Consider the following 21,624-nt stretch of genomic DNA (forward strand, 5'->3'; position numbering starts at 1 on the left):
CTTATGGGAGAGACACCACTAGTGAACTGTGGACCCCGGTCCTATTCTTTACATCCGAAATACAATCTACTACAATTGTTCTTTACTGTTCTTCGCAAACAATCATCATCTTCCACACAATACGTTTAATTCTTTGTTTACAGCAAGCCGGTGAGATTGACAACCTCACTGTTACGTTGGGGCAAAGTACTTTGATTGTGTTGTGAAGGTTCCACGTTGGCGCCGGAATCCCTGGTGTTGCGCCGCACTACACTTCGCCACCATCAACCTTAAACGTGCTTCTTGGCTCCTCCTGGTTCGATAAACCTTGGTTTCTTTCTAAGGGAAAACTTGCTTCTATACGCATCACACCTTCCTCTTGGGGTTCCCAACGGACGTGTGTTAACTGCACGCATCAAAGAGCTGTTGCATCCACGGCCAAATAAGGCCTGCAACCGTCCAAAAAGCCTTTCCAGCAAGCTTTGAAACAAACAAAAGCCCTTCTAAAACATTCCTTGTGCATTACCTTCCCGCTTTTCAATTTGTAGGGAACTCGTATGCTTGTCTATCGCTACAACACTGCTCTGGACTAGCCATCTCCACTTCAGCTTTGAAAGTGTAAAGCAACTGAAAGCTTTCATTCCATGGACCATTGATCTTGTCAAGATCCATTTCCTTTGCATAGAACATCCTCATGTAAGGTACTTTCATTTTAAACTTCTCAACCATCTTTTTCTGGAGTGCTGTTGGACCAAGTGAAGGAGTTTCTCTCAGCCTATCTAGGATTATATCTGCCAACCACCTAGTCTTCGCTAGCTTTGTTTTCAGCTCTAGCTCTCCCCCTAGAGGTGGACAAACATGGACATGCTCATTCTTCTTTATCTGAAACATAATGATAAGGGATGTCAGTAACAATTAACAAATTTTACACCGTGATCTAAAATACACAACTGGTTGGCGTAGTACCTGAACCAAGGTGCTTCTGCGCATTGTGGATGCATGCAGCCTCCACCTACACCTCATGTATGGGCATTTAACTGTGAACCTACCTGGCTCACTTTTAATAACCTCATAATTATTCTAAGAGAGAATGCAATATGTAGTAACTGCATTACGGCAGTCCATCATCGTTTGAAACACGGTGCCTTCTGCAAGCTGAGGATCCTCCCTGTTCCACTCAATTGTTGGCAAGTCATCACCTTCGTAATCGGCTAAAACGAGGCTGTCATTGTTCTCATTCTTCTCTTCATCATCAGTGTCATCAAATCGGCACCAAAAGCAATATCTTCCATGTATTGATCCTCCATTGCCCGCTTATCGCATCGATCTACCAATTCAGGAAACATCAACTCATCCTCATCATCTTGAGGAGACTGATCCCCAATGTCTGCATCGTCCTCCACATCGACCGTACGAACGATCTGGCTACCACTAGCACTGGGGACAGATGGTGCTGCTGTGGACTGATACGTCTCAAACGTATCTATAATTTCTTATGTTCCATGCTAGTTATATGACAATACTCACATGTTTTATATACACTTTATATTATTTTGATGCATTTTCCGGCACTAACCTATTAACAAGATGCCGAAGCGCCAGTTCTCGTTTTCTGTTGTTTTTGGTTTCAGAAATCCTACACAGGAAATATTCTCGGAATTGGACGAAACAAAAGCCGAACTTCCTATTTTCCTCGGAGGGTTCCAGAACACCGAAGGAGAGACGGAGAGGGCCACGAGGTGGCCACACCATGTGGCGGCGCGGCCAAGAGGGGGGGCGCGCCGCCATATGGTGTGGGCCCATCGGGCACCCCCCTGCGCTGCCCCTTCGCCTACTTAATCCCTCCGTCGCGAAAACCCTAGTACCGAGAGCCACGATACGGAAAAAGTTCCAGAGACGCCGGCCGCCGTCAATCCCATCTCGGGGGATTCAGGAGATCGCCTCCGGCACCCTGCCGGAGAGGGGAATCATCACCGGAGGGCTCTACATCACCATGCCCGCCTCCGGACTGATGCGTGAGTAGTTCATCCTTGGACTATGGGTCCATAGCAGTAGCTAGATGGTTGTCTTCGCCTCTTGTGCTATCATGTTTAGATCTTGTGAGCTGCCTATCATGATCAAGATCATCTATTTGTAATGCTACATGTTGTGTTTGGTTGGATCCGATGAATATTGAATACTATGTCAAGTTGATTGTTGATCTATCATATATGTGCTATTTATGTTCTTGCATGCTCTCCGTTGCTAGTAGAGACTCTGGCCAAGTTGATACTTGTGACTCCAAGAGGGAGTATTTATGCTCGATAGTGGGTTCATGCCTCCATTGAATGCGGGACGAGTGACGAGAAAGTTCTAAGGTTGTGGATGTGCTTGTTGCCACTCGGGATAAAACATCAATGCTTTGTCTAAGGATATTTGTGTTGATTACATTACGCACCATACTTAATGCAATTGTCCGTTGTTTGCAACTTAATACCGGAGGGGTGCGGATGCTAACCTGAAGGTGGACTTTTTAGGCATAGATGCATGCTGGATGGCGGTCTATGTTCTTTGTCGTAATGCCCTGATTAAATCTCATAGTAGTCATCATGATATATGTATGTGCATCTCTATTTGTCAATTGCCCACCTGTAATTTGTTCACCCAGCATGCTATTTATCTTATTGGAGAGACACCACTAGTGAACTGTGGACCCCGATCCATTCTTTTACATCTGAAATACAATCTACTGCAATCTCTATTCTCTGTTGTTCTTCGCAAAGAAACATCATTCTCCACACCATAGGTTTAATCCTTTGTTTTCAGCAAGCCGGTGAGATTGACAACCTCACTGTTAAGTTGGGGCAAAGTATTTTGATTGTGTTGTGCAGGTTCCACGTTGGCGCCGGAATCACTGGTGTTGCGCCGCACTACACTCCTCTACCAACAACCTTCACGTGGCCTTCATCTCCTACTGGTTCGATAAACCTTGGTTTCTTTCTGAGGGAAAACTTGCTGCTGTGCTCATCATACCTTCCTCTTGGGGTTCCCAACGGACGTGTGCTTTACCGTCACAAGGAAGTTGTTGCCTACACGCACAGCAACTCTTTTTCTGGCACCGTTGCCGGGGAGATCAAGACACGCTGCAAGGGGAGTCTCTCACATCCAATCTCTTTACTTTGTTTATTGTCTTGCTTTACTTTATTTTCTATCTTGTTTGCTTTCCTTATATCGAAAACACACAAAAAATTAGTTACTTGCTTTACTTTATTTTATTTTCTGTCTTGTTTGCTTTCTTATATCAAAAACACAAAAAAAATTAGTTACTTGTTTTACTTTACTTAATTTAGTTTGCTTACTTATTTTTATTACTGTTAAAATGAATACTGCTGAGAACACTAAGTTGTGTGACTTCACTAGTTAGGCTTAATGGAAAACAACAACAAAATTAGAGATCTTTATGAACTTTATATTGAATTAGGACATGATGTGTTTGAAGAGAGAATCAAAAAACCTATGGAACTTTGTTTGCAAAATAGTTGTAGCAATGTTTTTAGCATGAATTCTTTGAACACTATTATTTTTAATGCTATGGAAAAGTCTAAGCTTGGGGAAGCTGGTTGTGATATTTTTAGTCCCCCAAGCATGGAGGAGAAAATTTACTTTGATGATACTTTACCTCCTATATATGATGATTATGGTGATGAGAATAATAATGATAGCTATCTTATTGAATTTGCTCCCACTACAATTAAAGTAATGACTATGCTTATGTGGAGAGTAATAATTTTATGCATGTAGCTCATGATAAGAATGTTTCATGTGATAGTTATATTGTTGAGTTTGTTCATGATGCTACTGAAAGTTATTATGAGAGAGGGAAACATGGTTGTATGCATCTTAATAATACTAGGACATTTGCCCGTGCGTTGCTACGGCACGTTGTAGTGGAAGACTAATGTGATGTGTTCTTGGTGGGTGCGCTCTTCTCTGTCATACCGGCCATCGATCGCCACGTAGCCACCAAGCTCCTCTACCGCTGGCCTTCTTATTACTTCTAATATTATCCCTGAAAATAGCCACCTTTTTGTTCTTTTGTTTTTTAAAAGTATATTTTTTTTGGGAAATTGAAATAAAATCTTTTGAGTGCGAGACGAGCACATTTGCCCAGCCGGCCACCTCCTTCGGCCCAAGTCAACGAAACACTGTCTATGCATCTCATTATGTCCATATCTCTCTCAAGTACGATACACAATTAGATTTTTTTTGATGTTATGTTGACAGTGATGCACCATCACCTATTACTCCCTCCGTCTATAAAAAGACGTCGAAGTTTGATTCAAATTGGATGTATCTATACACTAAAAGGTGTCGAGATACATTCGAATTTAGACAACTTTTTGACATCCTTTTATGGACAGAGGTAGTATAAAAAATAGTAAATTTTTTTTTGGCAAAATAAAACAAAAGAGTGTGTGAGCAGCCCAGCAAACCAATAGAAGAGAAAATCCCTTTGATTGTGTGAGCAGCCTAGCAACCGGCTGGGCCCAAAACGGCCCAGCCGGCCACCAAACCCTAGTCTCTCCCCTTGATCCTTTTCTATTCATCCCCCTGCCTCATCTTTTGTAAAAGCGATCCAGTCCCGAGCGCCTCCGCACGCACAGAAAGTCAAGGACGACACCCCCCCTCGTCCCCCCAACCAGCACTCGCTCACCGTCCCCGCCTCCGCCGTGTGTCAATGGAGCCGTGTGGGGAGCGCCTCGAGCTCCAGCAGGAAACATCCTCCGGCGTGTTGCTAAAGCTCGTCGTGCTGCTTCGCCACGGCCTGCCCCCGTCTCGAGCCATCCCATACTGTGGATCCCACGTCCGCTCAACCCTCTTGCCGCAAGCTCGTCGTCGTCCCGACGGCTACCGTCCTCCGCCCCGACGGGCGCTCAGCCCGATTCTCTCTCGCCCCCAGGCGCCGTCGTCGACCCCCGACGGCCAAGCTCGTGGCCGAGCTCCCCTCTTTCATCTGGTACTGTCCAATCAATGGTGGTACTTCTTGTTGATTCACCTCGCTGAAATTCCATGCCAATTAGAATGCATATAAACCGGTGGTATTCTTTGTAAGGGAACGATGTGGTACTATTCAACCTGATTTAATCGGTTCATTGCAATTGTTTTGGTGATTTCTGTTACCATGCGGCCCATTTGATTGATGCACATACGGGCTCTTACTCGGAACGCCCAGCGGCGGCTCGGAACGAAGGAATAGCTCAGGGACAGAGAATAAAGGAGCGAACCGGTACGGGCAACTGCAGTATTAAGGGATTTGGTGGGAGGGCAAAAAGGTCCAAAAAATTGTTGGACGAAAATTTTGGCAGAAACCTTAGCTCCTTTATTATTAGGTATAGATAGATTAAGTTTCCCCTCTTTATGTTGAGAATCTTGAAGTTGCGCTTGTATTGCCTTTCTATGCTTGTTGCATCATGCTTACATGACTTGTTTATTTACAAGATTCCTTTTCATAAGAAGTGGGTTAGACTTAAAAGTGTTTCTTATTTGCTTTTGATGCTCTCTTTTGCTTCAACTCTTATTTCTTGCGCGAGCATCATTAAAATTACTGAGCCCATCTTAATGACTATAAAGAAAGCACTTCTTGGGAGATAACCCATGTTTTTATTTTGCTACTGTTTTGTTGAGTCTTGTAAGTTGTTACCACTATAGCAACCTCTCCTTATCATGTTGTTGTGCCAAGTAAAGTCTCTAATAGTAAAGTTGATACTAGATTTGGATTGCTGCGCAGAAACAGATTTCTACCTGTCACGAATTTGAGTAGATCTCTTTGTAGAAGAATCAAAAAAATCTGCCAATTTTCATGCGTGATCCTCAGATATGTACGCAACTTTCATTAGTTTTGCGTTTTTCCATCTGAGCAAGTTAAGTGCCTCAGCAAAATTCGTTTTTACGGACTGTTCTGTTTTGACAGATTCTGCTTTTTATTTTGCATTGCCTCTTTTACTGTGTTGAGTGGATTTCTTTGTTCCATTAACTTCCAGTAGCCTTAGGTAATGTCCAGAAGTGTTAAGAATGATTGTGTCCTCTCTGAACATGTGAATTTTTATTTATGCACTAACCCTCTAATGAGTTTGCTTTAAGTTTGGTGTGGAGGAAGTTTTCAAGGGTTAAGAGAAGAGGATGATATAATATGATCAAGAAGAGTGAAAAGTCTAAGCTTGGGGATGCCCCCGTGGTTCATTCCTGCATATTTCAAGAAGACTCAAGCATCTAAGCTTGGGGATGCCCAAGGCATCCCCTTCTTCATCGACAACTTATCAGGTCACTTCTAGTGAAACTATATTTTTATTCCTTCACATCTTATGTTCTTTACTTGGAGCGTCTGTTTGTTTTTGTTTGAATAAAATCGGATCCTAGCATTCCTTGTATTGGAGAAATACACGCTCTGCTTTTTCATATGAACACTGGTGTTCTTAGCTCTATCTTTAATGTTCATGGCGGAGTTGAAAACTGCTTCGTTGATTGCTATTTGGTTGGAAACAGAAAATGCTTCATGTGGTAAATGGTATATTGAATAATTTGATACTTGGCAATTGTTTTGAGCTCTCATAGATCATGTTTAAGCTCTTGCATCATGTAGTTTAAATCTATTAGTGGAGAACTACTGTAGAGCTTGTGAAATTTGGTTTGCATGATTGGTCTCTCTAAGGTCTAGATATTTTCTGGTAAAAGTGTTTGAACAACAAGGAAGACAGTGTAGAGTCTTATAATGCTTGCAATATGTTCTTGTGTAAGTTTTGATGTACCTGTTCATACTTGTGTTTGCTTCAAACAACCTTGCTAGCCAAAGCCTTGTACCGAGAAGAAATGCTTCTCGTGCATCCAAACACCTTGAGCCAAAACCCATGCCATTTGTGTCCATCATAACTACCTACTATGTGGTATTTCTCTGCCATTCCAAAGTAAATTGCTTGCGTGCTACCTTTAAAATTTCATTCCTTTGTCTTTACAATACATAGCTCATGGGAAAGTAGCCTAAAAAACTATTGTGGTGATGAATATGTTGCTATGTATCTTAGTTCTTATAAGTTGCTTGTTGAGCGGTAACCATGTTTCTGGGGACGCCATCAACCTTTCACACCTTTGTTGAATATCATGTGAGTTGCTATGCATGTTCGTCTTGTCTGAATTAAGGGTGATTTATCATGATTAAATGGTTTGAGTATGCATATTGTTAGAGAAGAACATTGGGCCGCCAACCAAAGCCATGTATCATGGTGGAAGTTTTCAGTTTGGACATTAATCCCCAATCTCTTATGAGAATATTATCTGTTGTTGAATGCTTAAGCATTAAAGAGGAGTCCATTATCTGTTTTCTATGTTGTCCCGGTATGGATGTCCTCAAGTTGAGATCTATCAAAACTGAGAAATCAAATGCGATCTATCTCCTAGGACCTTTGTACAGGCGGCATAGAGGTACCCCTTTGTGACACTTGGTTGAAACATATGTAAGGCAATGATAATCCATGGAAATCCGAGCTAATTAGGACAAGGTGTGAGCACTATTGGTATTCGATGCATGAGGCTTGCAACTTATAAGAGGTTTTATGCATAACACATATGAATTATTACTACCGTTGACAAAATTGTTTCCATGTTTTCAAAATAAAAAGCTCTAGCACATGAGTAATCAATGCTTCCCTCTCTGCGAAGGGCCTTTCTTTTACTTTATGTTGAGTCAGTTTACCTACTTCTTTCTATCTTAGAAGCAAACACTTGTGTTAACTGTGTGCATTGATTCTTACATGTTTACTTATTGCACTTGTTATATTACTTTATGTTGACAATTATCCATGAGATATACATGTTACAAGTTGAAAGCAATTGCTGAAACTTAATCATCCTTTGTGTTGCTTCGAAACCTCTTACTTTGAATCTATTGCTTTATGACTTAGCTCTTATGCAAGTCTTTTTGATACATGTCTTGAAAGTACTATTCATGAAAAGTTTTTGCTATATGATTCAGTTGTTTAGTCATTATCTTTTTGTTAGCAACTATTGCTTCGAATCACTTCATTCATCTCATACGCTTTACAAATAATGTTGATCAAGATTGTGTTGGTAGCATGTCACTTCAGAAATTATTGTTTTTATCGTTTACCTACTCGAGGGCGAGTAGGAACTAAGCTTGGGGATGCTTGATACGTCTCAAATGTATCTATAATTTCTTATGTTCCATGCTAGTTATATGACAATACTCACATGTTTTATATACACTTTATATAATTTTGATGCATTTTCCGGCACTAACCTATTAACAAGATGCCGAAGCGCCAGTTCCTGTTTTCTGCTGTTTTTGGTTTCAGATATCCTACACAGGAAATATTCTCGGAATTGGACGAAACAAAAGCCGAACTTCCTATTTTCCTCGGAGGGTTCCAGAACACCGAAGGAGAGACGGAGAGGGCCCACGAGGTGGCCACACCACGTGGCGGCGCGGCCAAGAGGGGGGGCGCCACCATATGGTGTGGGCCCCTCGGGCACCCCCTGCGCTGCCCCTTCGCCTACTTAATCCATCCGTCGCGAAAACCCTAGTACCGAGAGCCACGATACGGAAAAAGTTCCAGAGATGCCGCCGCCGTCATTCCCATCTCGGGGGATTCAGGAGATCGCCTCCGGCACCCTGCTGGAGAGGGGAATCATCACCGGAGGGCTCTACATCACCATCCCGCCTCCGGACTGATGCGTGAGTAGTTCATCCTTGGACTATGGGTCCATAGCAGTAGCTAGATGGTTGTATTCTCATCTTGTGCTATCATGTTTAGATCTTGTGAGCTGCCTATCATGATCAAGATCATCTATTTGTAATGCTACATGTTGTGTTTGGTGGGATCCGATGAATATTGAATACTATGTCAAGTTGATTATTGATCTATCATATATGTGCTATTTATGTTCTTGCATGCTCTCCGTTGCTAGTAGAGGCTCTGGCCAAGTTGATACTTGTGACTCCAAGAGGGAGTATTTATGCTCGATAGTGGGTTCATGCCTCCATTGAATCCGGGACGAGTGATGGAAAGTTCTAAGGTTGTGGATGTGTTGTTGCCACTAGGGATAAAACATCAATGCTTTGTCTAAGGATATTTGTGTTGATTACATTACGCACCATACTTAATGCAATTGTCCGTTGTTTGCAACTTAATATCTGGAGGGGGTGCGGATGCTAACTCCGAAGGTGGACTTTTTAGGCATAGATGCATGCTCGGATGGCGGTCTATGTTCTTTGTCGTAATGCCCTGATTAAATCTCATAGTAGTCATCATGATATATGTATGTGCATCTCTATTTGTCAATTGCCCACCTGTAATTTGTTCACCCAGCATGCTATTTATCTTATTGGAGAGACACCACTAGTGAACTGTGGACCCCGGTCCATTCTTTTACATCTGAAATACAATCTATCGCAATCTCTGTTCTCTGTTGTTCTTCGCAAAGAAACATCATTCTCCACACCATACGTTTTATCCTTTGTTTTCAGCAAGCCGGTGAGATTGACAACCTCACTGTTAAGTTGGGGCAAAGTATTTTGATTGTGTTGTGCAGGTTCCACGTTGGCGCCGGAATCACTGGTGTTGCGCCGCACTACACTCCTCTACCAACAACCTTCACGTGGCCTTCATCTCCTACTGGTTCGATAAACCTTGGTTTCTTTCTAAGGGAAAACTTGCTGCTGTGCTCATCATACCTTCCTCTTGGGGTTCCCAACGGACGTGTGCTTTACTGTCACAAGGAAGTTGTTGCCTACACGCACAACATGGATCTACAAGGAGCGCCGCGGCGCACACTATTAGCAGAGGCAGCAGCAGTAGAGAGACATGATGCCCAACCACCTGATGATGTCCCAGCACCAGATGATGCCCGGCCCCTGTCCACATGGATACGAATTTTACCGAACCGACAAGAAGCATCCAAAGCAAAAAGAATTCCTAGACCGTCGTCGGAAATTAGTGGAACAAATCTTCCCTCCGTGCTGTGGAAATATTCGAAATGAACTGCATCGCCAGAGCTCCAGGTGTACTTATCGTAGATGTTAGCTTTCAAATCTCTCAACGAGATGGTGGTTGCAACCACCGCAAGGAAGCTAAACCCATTCTTATAGCGTTTAGAATCACGCGTAAAGCTAGAATCCAGCCTAACCACCAGCCGAAAAGCCAACGCTGGATCAATCCTATTCGAAAAGCAACGCAGTTAGTTGAGCAACAACGATTTGCGCTCAAAAACTGCCTACTATTAATTCACATAGGCAGACGATGCTTACCCAGATGGAATCCATGCGATAGATCCCCCCGATTCCCAATCTTCTCCGCGGTTGACGGGAAGAATCGGCACACCAAACGGATATATAAACTCTGCCGCGACAGGGGTAGATCTAGATCTATTGGAGGCGGAGCCCTCGACGCCATAAGGTAGGAGGGCAGGACGGCGTGGCGGCGGAGGGGCGGTGTGTGAGCTCCTCCAGTCTCGGGCGGAGGGGAAAGCTTTGGGTGAGCTCCTCCAGTCAACAGTCAACACAGTTCGAAAGAAACGGTCAATTCAAAACCAACGCGGCTCCCTAGCCGTCACCGGTAATGGTCAAGGCCTCTGACCAGACGGCAACCCTCCCGTCCGAGCGTCTGCGAGGGGTTTCAAACTAGAGGGAGGGGAAAACTGAGGAAAAGTTTAGTGGAAGGGGAAAACTGAGTACAACTAACAAACCAGGGGCACGAAAACAGAAAACCCTAAAAAAATGGAAGCGCATAGAGTAAGTCATCTTCTATAAAAGAAGAATCCTTGTGCATTGAGCAACTCGTTTTGTTTTTTAACAGAGCAACTCTTTTCCTTGCGATACACGGTATAAACCACAGTATAAACGTAATCGCTCACACATACGCACACTTACCTCTACGAGCACACACACACTCCGACGTCGGGTCGTAAGATTGACGAAATCCACCTCGTTATCACGAAAACGTCGCTTCTCACTGAAGAAAATTTCGCCTTCTATAAGATATCAAAGTGAGCGTCAAACCTCGGTTTTAAACTCTACGCAAGGTTTTTATGTTTTGGTAAAAAAAACTCGTTTTGTTTACTCGTGCGAATAATAGCCACGGTTAGAGAAGAGAAGGAAACATAACTTGTGCGGGTAACCACACAAAACAAGTGTCTTGTACTCCCTCATCTCCCTCGCGCGCCGTCTCAACGCTGGCCGCTCCCATGGCGTTCGAAGCCGCGCGTCTCTCCCCGTCCCTCGCCGCCGCCTTCCGCAGCCACCGCGCTCCTCCCGCTCCCCCTTTTCTCCGCCGCCTACCCCTTCTCCTCCCCCGCCGCTTCCTCCGCACTAGCGCCTCCTCCTCCGCTGGCGGGGACGGCCGCGCCGTCGCTCTCCCTTCTTCGGAGCTCCGGAAGCGCCGGAACTCGTCATCCGGAACCTCGCCGCCTGCAGAGGACAATAAGCTGCGCTCGCTCCGCCGACTCTTCGCGCGCCCGGACATTGCAATCGACGCCTACATCGTTCCTTCCCAGGACGCCCACCAGGTACCACGTCCCTTGATGCTGCAAACAAGTGCCATAATTTCCCTGGTTCGGTTCGTCGATACTGCAGAAATGACGCGCTAGTTGTGACAAGCCAAGCAGTGTAGTTGTGCGAACTCTGCCGGCTTTCAGGCACTGCTGAGTGCTGACCCTGAGTGAATAGTTTCTGTACATGTGGTGGTAACCATGTGCCAATCGTGGGAATTACAGATCCGTCGTGAAAATTGGTTACTAATAGTGACTATTGACCTATGAATTTAAAATCTCCCTTGAAACATATGCCCATTGAGATATATCAGGCTTAAGTTGCCTTATATATGATGGCCTAAAGGAAATAGGGATCAGCTCGAGCAATCACCTTTTTGTATGGGGCACCTGCACATGTACATAATATATTTGATACACCCATGGTGCTGAAAGCAGTCATGTCGTTGGCGTGTGAATCCGGATAGCACCACTAAGCTATCGTTGATTCGTTGTACAACATCGTGATCAGTGTAGTTTAATACACGTATGAGCACAATTGCACAATATGCAGTCCCTCCACCATTCGAACTGGTGAAGGTAATAGTGCCGTATAGTGTTCAGAAAATCGCCACTTTATTCTTGCATCCATGATACTCCATGCTCCTTAACTCTTCCTTATTTCATTTATTTTATTTTAGAGCGAGTTCATTGCAGAATGCTTCATGAGACGTACCTACCTGACTGGGTTTACTGGTAGTGCTGGTACAGCCGTGGTCACCAAAAACAATGCTGCTTTTTGGACCGATGGCCGGTATTTTCTCCAGGTACTTTATTCCAATATTTGCAAATTTTAATTCCATAGCACATATGGCTGAATGCGTCTAACACTTCATATTTTGTTCTTCTGTTGAGCAGGCTGAAAAAGAACTGAGCCATGACTGGACACTAATGCGCAGTGGCAATCATGGTGTTCCAACCACTATTGAGTGGTTGAATGATGTGTTACCATCTGGTTGTCGAGTTGGTATTGACCCGGTGAGCTTTTGTTTTCTTCTGTGCTACATAAGCGGCTACACAAATTATTACCAAATTTACTCTGCGAAATGCTTGTGCTTTATGCCATGCCAATTAATGATGCCATGTAGCAGTAATTTATTTTTATTACAGATGCTTCTTTTTCATGCTGTTTCTGGAGTTATAATTCTTACTTGGTGCAAGGATGTCATTAGTGAAACCATATTTGATTAACTGGTATTCTATCCTACATTTTTAATCGTCTTCTCTTCATAGTACACAGTTATGTAACGGTAATAATATTTGTGATCTGATCTGCGTCTTTCATTATAAATATTTTGTGCTCATGATTCCTCAGCTTCTGAATTGCCAACCATTCTAAGATGCATGTAACCCCATATGCCATAGCCATAGGTGAACTTTCGGTCAGAAATTTACAGTTGTTCCAATCTAGAATCTCTTTTACTTTTAATCTTTTAATCTTAAATTCTTACCCAGGTATTTTGTGGCCTTCTTGCAGTTACACGTATAAGATGATATGCTAAAAAATTGATTAAGGCTTGTGCATGTTTCATGGCATATAATTTTTCTAATTATTCCATATTGTCTATTTGATATGTTGATGACTCAGTCGCTTTGTTTGTGTTATTGTATTCTTAGCCTCATTGTTTATTCTATGTTTGTTTGAAGGATGCAGTTTCTTTTCTCATCTGATGCAGCTGAGGAACTGAAGAATGGTATTTCCGACAAGAATCATGAATTAATTTTGATTAGAGATCTTAACTTGGTTGATGAGATATGGGGAGAATCAAGGCCAGAGCCCCCAAAAGAACCTACCAGGGTGCATGACATCAAATATGCTGGTGTTGACGTGCCATCAAAGTTGTCTTTTGTTAGATCACAACTTGCTGAAAATGGTTGTGACACTGTGGTTATTTCAATGCTTGATGAGGTTGCATGGTTGTTGAACATGGTAAGATTGAGCTCCATTACTTTGACATGGTATGTTGGTTATGAGTATCTTGCAGTTTAAGTGAACTCATGTATGGATTACTTCTGAACCTGAAGCTCTGCATGCTCATTTCTTTCATCTGTAGTAATTGTGATTGCAATCTCTTAATTGTACATGTCTAGTATAGACATTTACTTATTCTTAAAATGATTTGTTCAAAAGCATCATATGCTTATATGCTCTTACTAATCATGCAGTTTTTATTTTTCAATGTTATGTCTTATATGTGTCTTGTTAATTACTCCCTCCGTTCCATATTAGTTGTCCTGATTTAGTACAACTTTCGTACTAAATCAGCGACAACTAATATGGAACGGAGGGAGTAGTAACTAATGCTCATTACATGTCAATAGACTATTCTGCTTACTACTTGTTACTTCCTTCTTGGAATTATGATTTATACTTTTTGGTAATTGTATTTCCATGCTAATCTAAAAAAATTCTGCATTTTTGAAAGAACTGTTATACAAGTTACGAGATTGCTATATCTTCAAATGTGAAGTATCAGGAATTCAGGTTGTGGTAGCACTACATACATGATATATCTGATGATAAATGAAAAGTATAAGATACACCTGCACTTTTAAACTCCGCTAAATAGTGCTGCAGTTTGTTTAATACACTTTCCATGAAGCTGATGATGCACACCACTATTGAATGCAGAGAGGAAGTGATGTTCCACATTCACCTGTATTCTATAGCTACTTGATTGTAGAGATGAGCACTGCTACATTATTTGTAGATAGCAGCAAAGTATCTGAAGAGGTTTTGGAACACCTTAAGAAAGCTGGAGTAAATTTGAAACCATATGAAGCAATTTTATCTGATGTAGAAAGGTAAATTTTACGAAAGAAATACTTTACATAACTCCCTGCCTGGTTTTGAATGTGGGCTTCCTCTCTGTATTTTTGTAGAATGCACTGTATTTAACTAGATTTGTTAATTCATTCTCCGAGTTTGGAAACAAGGTAATCTGATTATTCTAATTAATTTGTGGTTCATCTGCATGAAAGACAATCAAGTTTCAGCACAGCCTTTCAGGGCCAGTAGAAATGTGGAACACTCAAGATTTTCTGTCACCTTCAAAGCGCTGTATTCTATGTTGAACTGTGATTTTCTGTTTTCCTGCGTATTGAAAATAGAATGAAATGCCAATGGTCTGATTCTTTTAAAAAGATATGTTATATAGAGGCCGCTCATAATATCAATGAAATACATATTATGAGCTTCATAGTTTCCACCCTGGGCACTACTAGCTGCTTGCATCCTCTTCTACCCTATTCAGGAAAATAACAATTATCTTTTGAGAACACCTGCATGTGCATAAGTGTGGCACAGGAACCTGAAGTCTCTGCGTTGTTCAGTTAATACCTATACTGGCATTTGATAGCCTGTTCAAAATGGTTGATGCGTCGTTCACCAAAACGCATGTTTTGTTCTTGATGCTGATCATGATGGCACCATCTCGCTTTATGATTTGAGTTAAATTAAAACCACTTGTATTTGATTTGGCCATTTGGCTTCTGATAACGTCAGTAATTAGTTTTGGCCAAATAGATATATACTATTGAGGTGGGGTTTTCGTTATGCCCATCATATTGAAATCACTTACTCCGTATCTAATTACATCCCTGCCTTGTGTAGGTGCTTGAAATTCCTCAGAAACACATTAATATTTTAAGATCTACACTTGCAAACGTATAAAGAGATACAGGAGAAAAACAACAATTATGTCATACTTACCTACTTTATTTGGGCTAGTTACTGGTTGAACTGTGGAGCATGTGTTTCAGAACCTGTATGTTGGAAAAGCAATTAGCTATTTTTTTGGCTTTGATAGTGTGGGAGCTTCTTTTCTAATTTCATATCAGCTTAGTTCTTGTCTACTGAAGGCAAAACTGAAATTACAGGTAGATAATTATAAACGGTTAACCACTAATTGTTTTATTCCTCTGTGGATACTTGTCTGATCCGTTATATTGTCTGAGTTCTGGAGTGTTTTTTCTTGTCTAGGTTGGCAGAAAAGGGTGCGAATCTTTGGTTGGATTCTTCAAGTGTGAATGCTGCCATAGTCAGTGTATTTAGATCTGGTTGTGCCAGATACTTGAAAAAGAGAGGAAAGACAGGGAGACAAACTGGAAAAGAATCATCTTCAGATGAGCCAACCACCACCAGCCATGGTGTTCAGAATAGTGCAGTAAATGGTCTGTACCAAGTTTCACCAGTCACCCTTGCCAAATCAATTAAAAATGAGGCAGAAACTGTAGGAATGAAGAACTCCCACTTAAGGTATTGTTTCAGCATACTTATAGATGTATCGTTTTCCTGTGTTGAAAGCTAACTGAAAAAAAAGATCTATTTCATATAACTGGTGTAGTGAAACATATATGCGCTCTAGCAAATAACAGAAAAGCGAGGCAGTAATGTTGACCACTTGGAACAAACTCTAATTACCCTATGCCTAATAGAAAGTAATACTCTGAATTCTGATGCTTTATTGATCGTGGCAGAAGCCCAATATATAGGAGGAATAACTTGGCTGACAAGCCAACTCAAAGGGAATACAATCTGGACTCTGAAACTGAATCTAAATAGGACTCTGCACCTAATCCGAATCTGAACCTAAAGAATAGTCTATTGTAATAAGGTAATCCTAGCCACTTTGGGATCGACCAGGAGATGGTGCGGTCAGGGCGGCCCTCCTACCGTATGTGGCTCCCCACATAACACTTCAATAATCCTTTCGATGGTTTTGTATTTTTACTGATGGAGAAGGGAGTAGTGTGACCAATACTCACTTGAATTGTTCTTTCTCCCAGTGTGAACATAAAAGAGAAACTTTGCTTCTAATTTTTAGCGGTCAGCGTACACCATGTTCCTGTTTTTGTATCAACATTTCTGTTAATTCCAGATCATCTGATCAATTTCTTGTCTACACTGGCGTGTAACACATTTGCAGAGATGCTGCTGCTTTAGCAGAATTCTGGTGCTGGCTAGAGGAGGAAGTTCATAAAAATGTGGTGCTTACAGAAGTTCAGGTTGCAGAAAATCTTCTTGAATTTCGCCGAAAGCAAGATGGGTTCATAGAGACAAGCTTTGACACCATAAGCGGTATATGTCCCTGTTTTGTTTTCAATAGTAAAATCTCACTGGATTACTCAGCTAGTTTGTTGAGTGTTATGTGTTGTATGGTATTTCCTATGGTTTCTGCGGTGTCTTGATTCATAGTTTTGAAAGAAGGCTTGTCTTAGGCGCTGGCTGATGATAGGATGCTTAGTAGGATGATGTAGTAACCCTTTTAATTTGTTGGTGGCCTCTTTACACTGGGATGAGTCCAATTCCACCCAAATTTAACCTATTTCTGAAAAGTCTTCTTTTTCTGCATTACGGAGTGCTCCTTTAGCGGGGTATGCTTCAGTAGCTTATGAATAGTGTTTTATGTACTTTGTAGCTTTTGTATAATATGCATGTTTACTATGGTCTATACTTGGCTTGATTGACATGCTGAAGAGGGGTGAAAGGAAACATTTGGCTCTTGATGGCATCAAAGACTCTTCCTATCTTCCATGTCTTCCAGTCTGGAAGTGTGATGTCCCCACTGCTGAGAGACCAGAGTTCTCGACTCTTTATCCATTACTCTGTTTTTTTTTGCATGCAGGTTATGGTGCAAATGGTGCTATAATACACTACAGACCAACTCTAGATAGCTGTAGCTCTATTGGAAGCGACAATCTCTTTTTGTTAGATAGTGGTGCTCAGTATGTTGATGGAACGACTGACATTACAAGGACAGTTCATTTTGGTGAGCCTTCCCCAAGGCAGAAGGAATGCTTCACAAGGGTTTTGCAGGTGTGTAATTCCTTATATACTGTACATCTTGGTAACATTGAACTATTTATGTTTTTCTTTCTGTACTTGATTAGTTGAATATTTGTTAAAACACTTATGTCTTTCTTCTGAATACTTTACGCAATTCATGAAGTTTGTTGCTACAGGGCCATATAGCTCTCGACCAGGCAGTATTTCCAGAGAGAACCCCTGGTTTTGTGCTTGATGTTCTGGCACGCTCATCTCTCTGGAAAATTGGGCTTGATTATAGACATGGTACCTTTTCTAAGCACACAAAACTCTATTCTGAATCATCGAATACAACTGTTCGTTTAACTAGTCTTCTAAATGGATTGCATGTAAGTTGTGGAGCATTTTTGTTGTTGGTTCAGGCACAGGTCATGGAGTTGGAGCTGCACTTAATGTCCATGAGGGCCCGCAGAGCATAAGCTATCGATATGGAAACTTGACAGCTTTACAGAAGGGCATGATTGTAAGCAATGAACCTGGTTATTATGAAGACAATTCATTTGGCATTCGTATCGAGGTTTGTTTTCCTATTCGGTGCTCACCTCCAACATTTGTGTGCTAGATTGTACAGTCGAAAGTTAGTGCTGCAAGTAGTTAATTTTACTTTAAAATTTTGCAGAATCTGCTTTTGGTGAAGGAGGTTAATTTAGCCAATTCTTTTGGCGGCATCTCGTACCTTGGTTTTGAGAAACTAACTTTTGTTCCGATTCAGGTACCCATGCATTTAATTTATTGCCATGTTTCTGTTGATGAATTTTAGCAATAATGATATAGATAATAAATAATACCTCAAATTTGATTGTTTGACTAATCAGTAATCAAGCTGACAATGCATGTTTTAAAGGTACAACATTAAAAAGCTCCAGCAGTGTTATTTCAATGACGGTAACCTCAGTTGATCATGCTCCACCATTTTTCACCGGGTATTAGCATTAGCTAGTTTAAGTACATATGCATCTATTAATTCGGTAATTAGTAGTTGGCTCAATGGAGGTTCACGTATATCTATGTAGTTTAAGCCTAAGTGCCTAACAAAAACCAATCTTAGGTGACCTGCTTCTCTATGTACAAACTACATGCCTACAATTTTTTTTTTTTTTTTTGCCGGGAAAAGAGTTTATATATTAAATGACAAAGTTGTTACAATCAGCCTTGATCGCCTCGGCGATTTCAGGCGGGTAACAATGATGCCAAGCATCAGTTCTACCATTAACACGTCCTAGCTGGGCTAAGCCATGGCTAGCGCCATTTGCATCACGGCTAACCTTGCATAAGACCACCTCTGTTTCCCTAATTCTCTCCCTAATGACCTTGATCCGCATGGCATGTTGAGACAGGTTTGGTGTCCCTTCAGCGATAAGCTTGATGGCCTCCGCACTATCGGTTTCCAACACAACGGCCCCCGCTTCCCAGGCAAGGGTCAAGGCGAGCCCTTCTTCGATGGCAGCCAGCTCCGCTTCCAGCGCATCAGTACATACTCGTAGCTGCCTACATGCTGCAAAAATAACCGAACCATCAGAACGCCGAAGGATCATGCCCGTCCCAGCTCGACCATCATGCGAGAAGGCTCCATCCACATTCAGCTTGGTGCCGCCCTCGTCTGGTGGTTTCCATTTTTGCTTGATGTGTGGCCGGTTCTCTATCATTTTCCCCTTCTTGCTGAACCCCTTGATCTCATCTATGCTCTGTTTGCCTTTCTCTGTGTCGATGTACTGGTTCTGCTCAATCAGCAGTAGCGACTTGACATAGCCCATTAGGAAACGCTTCGACGCTTCAAGGGGTGCTGGCCTCTTATCATGTGTGAGTTCATTATGTATATGCCATACCCTCCATAGAACCATCAAGAAGGCCACTCTCTGGTCGACATCCAGGCGCTTGAGGGCATGCATAAACCAGTCCGGATTGTTCTCAAAGAGAATCTCGTCCTTGGGCAGGTCCCAAACCTCCCGCATGACCTCCCATAGGCCTCGGGCATGCCTACAATTTGTAATAGGGTGTTAGTGGTTTCACATTGTGGTGAAAATTGAGATGTACAGTTTCCTTTGAGTCGCCGCTGCCACTCGTCAGGCTCCATCTACTCTAGGCCCCTGCCAAAAGTTAATGCTCTGATGCTTTGGCAAGCGTCGATTTTATCGTGCTGTTGTTCCATAACTGTCGCGCATTGATGCTACTGTCTACTTGTTAGATGCCTAGATCTAATCAAGGACTAAGTCTCAAGTTATACTCATTAACTATAGACAATTAGATAGATTTTAGTTACTAGAGTAGTTAGTATTTCACTACCTAGTACTTTTTTCAGCTATAGAACTTCTCAGTTGTCAAGACACATGTTTAAGAAAAACAGAGATAACTTTCTCCTAAATTACGAAGATCTCTACCGGTGAAATTTCAGAAGGAAATACTAGATGCAAAGATCTCCGATGAAACTGTTGACTTGTTCAGTGGACTTCGTAGTTGCAGAGCTACACTTGAGCTAACAGAAATGTAATTTTCTTTCGCGTAGCCAAACATATATATTTTCACGAAAGCAAAAAACATATGTTGCTATAATTTGATATCAACACTATATTGTGGCGTAACTCCTACATATATTGCTATATTTGATCAGTGCTATATTTAAGATTTGATATATCTTTGTGCTGCAACTATTGTGCGGTTGTTGAACTTTTTTTTGAAGCTGAACAGTGGATTTCCCCACTGCATATTTTATAAATTTTAATTAAACAAAGTGTATGTACAAGCAAGTTGCTAGAGAGTAGCAAACTAAAAGAAGGCTGAAGGCCTCTACAGCTAAAACTATGCAAAGTGTGCCACCTAGTTCTTGATACTAGAGTAAGATTTTCACTTGGCTTTGTGCACAAGGAGAGCCATCTCATCCTTGAATTTCTTATGGCATCTGTATAGACTAGGGGCAGTCCCTTTGAATATATAGTCATTCCTGGTATTCCAGATAGCCCAAGATATCAACATGATAATCTCCATACAGAAAGTCACCCCTAGCTTAGCTCGGAGATCTGCAAGCACTTGCTGCATATCAAAAGTAGATGGAGGAACTCATTGAGGACACAAATAAGACCAACAGTGCACCGGCAAAATGCTGTCGTTGTCTTATCGGTGCCCCCTTATATCCAAATCTTTGGTCCTCCCTGCCTGAATGCATGGTCTTTGATATGCATTCTGACGACCTGAGCTAACCATGCATTCTGATGACCCGAGCTCTCTGGATCATGTTTTGAGTTATACCTGTTGATATTTGTTTGTTGTTATTGTCCAGCTTGAGCATTTATTCATGAGGATCTGATTATTTCTTCTTCATTTTGTAACTTCAGAGCAAGCTTATGGACTTATCCTTGCTATCACCTTCCGAGATAAATTGGGTCAATGAATACCATGAACAAGTCTGGGAAAAGGTGAGTTGTAGATAATTGAGATCACTTTATTTCCAAACCCACTTGACGTGGAGAGCGGGATTATTGCGAATAAGACGGAACACTTGTTATATGTGTCCAGTTGCATCATGCAATCTCCCAGCGATAGTTTCATGTTTAACCAGCAGATCAGATTACCTTCCCAGTAAACAACCTCATCGCCTTTGATACAGTTACCCTGCTAAAGTATCAATCTTGATTATGCAGGTTTCTCCTTTCTTGAGTGGCAGTTCTCGCGACTGGCTGTGGGATAACACAAGACCTCTTTAGACAGTCACACAGCAGCATGTCGCGACACAACAAGGGCAACAAAAACGGCAAGTCACTAGATATTCACCTCTGGAAAACAAAGGTCAAACGATGGTGGCTGACTGGCAGAGCCACTGGTTGAAGCTGGCAGTACCCATTTTGGTGGCAGAGCCACAATTTCCCGTACATCTTCACTTGCTATTAATTAATGATGATTAGTCACCATGATTATTCAATTCTTTTCTTGGCCTCACCCCCCACAATAAATGCTAGGATTTTTTGTAATATGTGATAAGTTACCCGAATTGAAAATTATTTTTTTACACATAATATATTCAAACTTGTTGCGATGACATTATTCAGAAAATGTGTAAGTTGCAAATTTCTAAATATTATGGTTTAAGTGGAACCAATATTACAAAACTGGAGTTTTATGTGGGAGCTTTTGACACGAATTAAACCCAATTCCCAAGCTCTGAGGTTCATGATTGACATTTTAATGAGTCAATGTAGTAATTTGAAAAGTTCTCATGGACTGGGAGATTGGAGATGCAAATAGAGGAGTTC

General features: G+C 41.8%; 1 protein-coding gene across 2 annotated transcripts; it reads left to right on the forward strand.

Moving 5' to 3' along the window:
• Positions 1 to 11,173: 11,173 nt before the first annotated feature.
• Positions 11,174 to 21,412, forward strand: LOC124675668 (aminopeptidase P2). 2 transcript variants are annotated; one of them, XM_047211742.1, is made up of 14 exons: positions 11,174 to 11,532; positions 12,195 to 12,320; positions 12,412 to 12,531; positions 13,208 to 13,483; positions 14,186 to 14,358; positions 15,536 to 15,811; positions 16,482 to 16,633; positions 17,181 to 17,371; positions 17,518 to 17,626; positions 17,743 to 17,897; positions 18,000 to 18,092; positions 19,773 to 19,864; positions 20,710 to 20,790; positions 21,016 to 21,412. In XM_047211742.1, the coding sequence occupies exons 1-13, from the start codon at positions 11,212 to 11,214 to the stop codon at positions 20,750 to 20,752; spliced, it is 2,127 nt and encodes a 708-aa protein (XP_047067698.1). In that variant the 5' UTR covers positions 11,174 to 11,211; the 3' UTR covers positions 20,753 to 20,790; positions 21,016 to 21,412. The 2 variants fall into 2 exon arrangements, with proteins under 2 accessions (XP_047067698.1, XP_047067697.1); XM_047211741.1 differs by lacking the exon at positions 19,773 to 19,864.
• The last annotated feature ends 212 nt before the right edge of the window (positions 21,413 to 21,624 follow it).

The sequence above is a fragment of the Lolium rigidum genome, chromosome 7, assembly GCF_022539505.1.
Source record: "Lolium rigidum isolate FL_2022 chromosome 7, APGP_CSIRO_Lrig_0.1, whole genome shotgun sequence".
NCBI lineage: Eukaryota > Viridiplantae > Streptophyta > Magnoliopsida > Poales > Poaceae > Lolium > Lolium rigidum.